The sequence below is a fragment of the Colletes gigas genome, unplaced genomic scaffold (assembly GCF_013123115.1).
Source record: "Colletes gigas isolate AHSC1104 unplaced genomic scaffold, ASM1312311v1 Colletes_gigas_Sc00033, whole genome shotgun sequence".
NCBI lineage: Eukaryota > Metazoa > Arthropoda > Insecta > Hymenoptera > Colletidae > Colletes > Colletes gigas.
Window position 1 is genome coordinate 708,918 of NW_025106662.1, and position 6,000 is coordinate 714,917.

Here is a 6,000-nt window from a genome sequence, read left to right on the forward strand (position 1 = left end):
TGTTTTAAACACGGAGCAGCGTTTCTGTTTTAGTTAATTTTTATTTCTGTTTTATTTCCTGTTATAAATAGGCAAGAAATCGCCAAATAAGTTTTTTGGATTACCGGACCGTTTAATTTCATCATTTAGGGGCAGAAATATTTTTGAAATTGCTTCTTATATCAAGGAGAATTTTAATGGTAAGCCTTGGCGTTGGCTTGCCACAGGAAACTTTCGATTCGCCTGTACTTTAACAATAATTTTGTATTGTCGTTGCATTTTATTTTTCTGGTTGTCATACGATTGTCTTATACATAAACAGCATGTTTATATGGTTACCGTGATGCTGCAGAACATAATTATCAATTTGTTTAATGTCGTAAATAATGTATATGTATAGATATTTTAGAAGATTACTTTCCTCTGCTATTGTTATTTACGATTTACATGCTATGGAAGAATTGTTTTTGTTACTTGATCTGGGCAAATTTTATTTGAAATGAAAAATAGGAAAGAAAAAACTAATATTTCAGGCCTCTATTTTCTGAAACGTTATTTGGAAATAACCGAAATATCGATTTATTTGAAGTAATAGGTATTTCAAAAAATAAAGTTATTTCGTTAATGGAAATAACAAGTATTTCAAAGATGTTTTTGAGATAACAGTGTTGTCGTTTACCCAAAAAATAATTGTTTATTCGTTTAAATAATTTATTTAACAAAATACGTAACATTTTCGTCTTATTTTTAGCCATGAAACATGGTAGCAAAATTTGTATGGGAACCTGTTGGACATCCTGTACAATGATGTGTATAAATCATTGCCACATCGTGTATTTAAAATTATAAATACATACGATGAATGATGGGTTTGTAAAATATCAATGAAGTAACAATTTCTCATGCTAATTTCTTCTCTTCTTTTAATCATCATCATTTCATCATTTTATTAAAATATATCGAAACACATCGGTTATTTCCAAGAATATTTCGTTATTTCATTATTCTCAATGTTATTTCATCAAATAAGATAAAATTTAGCATTTCAAATAACGTTATTTAAAAAATGTCCCGTCTGTTTTGTACTTGGAAAGCCTGAGTTGGTTTGTCTCTGGAATGCATCCACATACTTTGTTTTTATCGATGCATGACTATCGTTTGCATGGATTCTTAGAAATGTTTTTATTTTTATAGCAGTGTGAAAATAAATAATTATTTTATACGTTTGCCTGCTTTCTTGTGTAGTTTAATTTGTGTATTTTTAAACCTTAACAGACTTATCGAATTTGGCATTGGAGACCGACGTTTCGCCTACTCGAGGTACGGACAAACATAAATCCCCCGGGGACAGAAAGATTGGTCCGGAACATCTGAGACCTTTGCCCGATTCTTTGCTCTTTGACATTAGAAATGTGCAAGCAATGACTGATATTAAGACGCACATCGGATATGCCAGAGCTTGGGTTCGATTGGCATTGGAGAAGAAACTTCTGTCTCGTCATTTGAAAACGCTATTGTCGGACACGACATTGTTAAGGTATAAATTACTTAAAACATATAAATAGAGTAATTTATGTAATTACAGTAGTGTGTAAAAGCTTCCATGCAGAGCTGTTAAACTCTACTTTGAAAGGTATCGTCCTTTCATTAGAAGAAGGCACAGCCTGTTTACATATCCCCACTTTTGCTGCAGTTTAATGATTAGCTGTCACCAATCTTCATCACCGTTTTCGACCAATACCTGTGAGTCAGTGGACAGCAACAGGAGTGGGAATGTAAACATGCTGTGCCTTCTTCTCGTGGAAGAATGGTACTACTTTCTACTTGTTTGCTTTCACGTTGTATTTTATAATTCTTCAGGAGTCAGTATAAACGCTCAGCGTTTCTACGATGCGAAGAGGAGAAGGAGCAATTCTTATATCATCTCTTAACGCTGAATGCCGTCGATTATTTCTGTTTCACTAACAATTACCCAACCACGAAATTGCCATATAGGGTTGTTATATTTCCTAGTCGAAAAGCAAGCGCAGCTACTACTTCAGCAAATAGCTGGATCGCTATTTCAGGCACTCTGTGCGAAACGAATCCAGTTCCTATTCCTAAAGGAGCGTTGGAATTTGTATTTCACGTATGTTTCTATTCACTTGCCATTTTTTTTCAGTATATCAATATTTTCTAATATTCCGAGTCAATATACTTATCCGATACACTCAGAAATAATTAAATACTTGGGTCGACCGCTGTCTTTCTTAGTTAATTATTGACGTTTTATAGTTATAGTTTAATATTCTGTGTTTAACGTAGAATTGTAATTCCCATTTTAGCACAAGAATTTGGGCGTGCTCTCTACATTACGCATAGGTCATGACAATACAGGTCTTTCCCCTAAATGGATGGTGGAACACGTAGTAGTTAGAAACGAGGTTACAGGGCATACGTTTAAATTTCCCTGTGGTAGGTGGCTTGGCAGAGGTATCGATGACGGTTCTACCGAGAGATTATTAGTGGGGGCCTTAGTGCCTCGCAGTATCGATAGTGAGGAGTTAGTCGAATCGTGTTCAACTCCACCGAGGTGTAGGTCACCTAGTATACCTAGACGCCCCATATTGTCTCAAGTTGAACTACAACACATGTTAGGTAAACGCTAGTGAAATATTTTGTTCTAACGTAACGTAAAAACTGCAGGAATACAATTGTGGACTATTTGGTTTCGTAGGAGAAGCTGTAAACGCAATTGTAAAATTCCACTACAGAAGGGAATGCCAAGATGGTTCCTTGACAGCTTTACTTTGCGGAGAAGGTGGCCTCGTGCCATCGTTGGAACAAATATTTCTATTCGGTTTCAAAAATCAGAGGATATTTGGGAGAAACTTTTATGTTTGGGACTACCTTTGTAAGTAACTGCTTATAAATCTTCAATTGTGTTTGGTATTCCGCTTATTCCGCTGTGTTCTTTTCAGTGCGCATAAAGGAAAATTTTGAAATTTCTTTATTGGAGGAGATGGACGAATATTCGCAAAGGTTAAACAGAGGTAGACGAGCTCACATAGAGAGTAATCAAAGGTTTACGACATTAAGATGTTACTGTCACCTTATCGATCAGATTAATATGTTCAGTCAAACCCTTGGTAAAGATGGAAAGTTCCAGTTGTTCATTTGCTTGGCAGCGAGGTAAAGTGTAATGTTATGCTTTATTTAGTTGGTTGCATGTTTGTCTGACTAGTTAATTTACGATTTAGGGAGCAGCTTCTTCATTCGATGTTACGGCCAATGAGCGAGGCCCGCTCGACCGCCGACATGTACGAAGAAACATCATTTCTAAGGAATCCTACGTTATTAAATTTTCTCGTCCATATTCTTGAACCATTGTGCGAGTTCCACATCGTCCTTGAAAAGAGTTTGACTCATGGAATTTCTAGTATATGTTAATTTATTGAAAGACATTCCGCTTAATTAGGTAAGAACAATTGCTAGTTACTGTTATTTCTTTAAAATTGCAATTTTCAAATATTCTTTTATATTTCTTGTTTTGTCAGGATATGTTACGAAATTCTAAATAATACGAAGAGAAGAAAGACATGTGTTATATTGGAGGTATGAGGAACTTTCTAAAACCTATTATTAAGAAACTAAGAGGAATTTAATAATGCAAATGAAGACTGTTACGGAACTGTAAAATAGTCGTTCTTAGGTGACAAATTATTTGACGAAAAATTAATACATGAGTGATAATGAAAACATAGATCTTGCCCCGTTTCAAAAGCTTATGATATTAATGACGATGACAAAAGTCAAATACAAAGATAAATCTAATTTGGCCAATCTTGCCATAGATATTAGTAGAAAGCAAACAAAGTTTGTTGAAACCGACGAATCGTGTACCAAAGATGTGATCCTATTAGTTATTACTATTAGTGTTATTAATATTATCAGTACTAAGGGTTTAGTTTTTTTACGGTCTTTGTCGTAAGCAGAAAATTTCAGAACCATGCAAACAACGTATATCACGGTAATTGATAAGTTAGGCGGAACAAATGTGGTTTGTATATGTTCTATTATCAATTATTTTAATCGAAGGTAAGAACGGAGAATAAAATATCGGCAACAAAAGAAAAAACTAGGATGGGAAAGATTTACATGTTGTTATTTTCGAATCTTAAGCAATTTTATGCGTTACATTGTATTCAAGTAATTATGGAATGAAATTTTAATTATCAATAACCTCTCTCCTCGATTTCAATACGTTCTTTATTTACATTTGTGAACAAACGCTTACAGCGATGCGTAATACTCCTTTTTACAAAATTGTGTGTAATAATACGAAATGTTTTTTTATTTTCATCGGTTAATCGATCAAAATTATAACCAATTCCGCGTAAACTGTTCCCATGAGTGTATTTGTGATTTTTTTTTATTAAATTTGAAAGTCTAATCGGTGTATTATAGTATTGAAAAAAATGGACCAAATAACTTAATCATTTACTACGACTCTCGAAGCATGGCAGTTTGTTTCTAATCTGCAAGGTACATAACGTTGGTACCGATTGTCTTTCGAAGTTTTAATGTACTTGATGATAATCGGTGTAGCCTGATAACATTACCGACGTTGTTGAAAAAATAGCTATCAAAGTACAATTTCTAGCATTTCACAAATATACAATAACGGCATCCCGTAGATAGGAATCATTCTGTCGTATTATTAACCCGTGTATTATTGCTCGCCCTTAGCGCGGTACGCGTGAATAATTTGATAAAATTTTCGTCTTTAAATACGTAGTAAAACCTGTAGAATTTTCGATTAAAACGAGTTAGCTGTAAAATCCTGAAAAATGTTTCAACCGAAACGGAAATATTTTAATTGGAAGTCCTCGTTACTTTGTATCGATCGAAATTATGTTCGAGTAAAGATTAAAGAATGGAAATTATTTTAAATTATGGAAATACTTCACGCATGCCCAACCGTGTATATTCATTGTATTCGTACCAGCCAACAAAGACTTCATCGCGAGTCGTGTACGCATTCGTGAATGTAAAACTTTGATTTTGGTTTCTGTTAACACATTGCTCGCCAGGGATATCGCTCGGTTCAATTTTTTTAAACATAAAATACCATATGTAATTATTAGTGTTTGTAGAAACAAAGCGTAGAAACTTCTATCGTCGAACGTACACTTTGTTAACTTATACGATGTAGAAGTTTTGTATACTTCGTGTGATTCATGTACCATGAATTCTCGAATGTCTCATTAAATGAACCGTAGTTGGAAAGCATTGTGTTAACGTAGGAACATATAAGCGAATAAGAAAAGGAGCGTCATCGTACGCGATATAAGTTGTTGTTTTATTAATGCCCGGTGTTTAGGTTGAAAGTTCAGTTGTTAAATAATTGCGTTGCTGCATAATGTTAGCAAAGGTAATATACCAAAATACTCGCATAACGATCTGGTCAGGTTCTTTTTTCTAGATTTTCTAGAAAGAAGAGAAACTCTGTTTTCTATCATTTTTTAAAGCAGATTATTGTGTATTTTACTGTTTTAACAATAATCGCCTCTTCGGTAAAAAAAAACAACGCGAAATATGTTATATTTTAGGTAATTATAAAGTGTGCATTGTGATCGATTTAGACTGAAGGATAAGTTATTTTTCGTCGCATTTTACTTTTTGTTTTATATTTTACGTGTGTCTCGTGTTGCCATGTAGAAGCTATCGCGCAATTTTCTTGGAATGATTTTTTAACCAATTTTGCGGAAATTTCAAGTATGACAAAATCAAGGTATTCATACTAATTTGTTTTCGGACGTAATAAGATTTTAATATGTTGAAAATAAATTGGTAATATCATTCTTTCGTAAATGTTGACACCAGAAGGATTTAAGAACATGAATCTTTTCAAGTCATAAATGCTTCTGCATGACCTCGACGTGTACCAACTTCATAATACTCAATTCAATAGTTTGTATGTAAGCTTTTGTTGAAGATTCGAAGGGTCATCTCCATTTGATCATAATTAATGCTCGATTG

The 6,000-nt window shown here is 33.8% G+C and overlaps 1 protein-coding gene across 5 annotated transcripts in view; it reads left to right on the forward strand.

Annotated features, from left to right (window-relative positions):
- Positions 1 to 5,535, forward strand: part of LOC122402066 (DENN domain-containing protein 5B) — a 37,382-nt gene extending 31,847 nt beyond the window's left edge. For 3 of the 5 annotated variants that reach the window (XM_043404576.1, XM_043404577.1, XM_043404578.1), the window contains 8 exons: positions 72 to 179; positions 1,255 to 1,516; positions 1,840 to 2,107; positions 2,304 to 2,616; positions 2,696 to 2,872; positions 2,940 to 3,150; positions 3,219 to 3,436; positions 3,516 to 5,535. In XM_043404576.1, the coding sequence (XP_043260511.1) occupies positions 72 to 179; positions 1,255 to 1,516; positions 1,840 to 2,107; positions 2,304 to 2,616; positions 2,696 to 2,872; positions 2,940 to 3,150; positions 3,219 to 3,408 (1,529 nt within the window). In that variant the 3' untranslated portion in view covers positions 3,409 to 3,436; positions 3,516 to 5,535. The remainder of the gene's footprint in view (positions 1 to 71; positions 180 to 1,254; positions 1,517 to 1,839; positions 2,108 to 2,303; positions 2,617 to 2,695; positions 2,873 to 2,939; positions 3,151 to 3,218; positions 3,437 to 3,515) is intronic. The other 2 variants (XM_043404579.1, XM_043404581.1) reach the window with 1 other exon arrangement.
- The last annotated feature ends 465 nt before the right edge of the window (positions 5,536 to 6,000 follow it).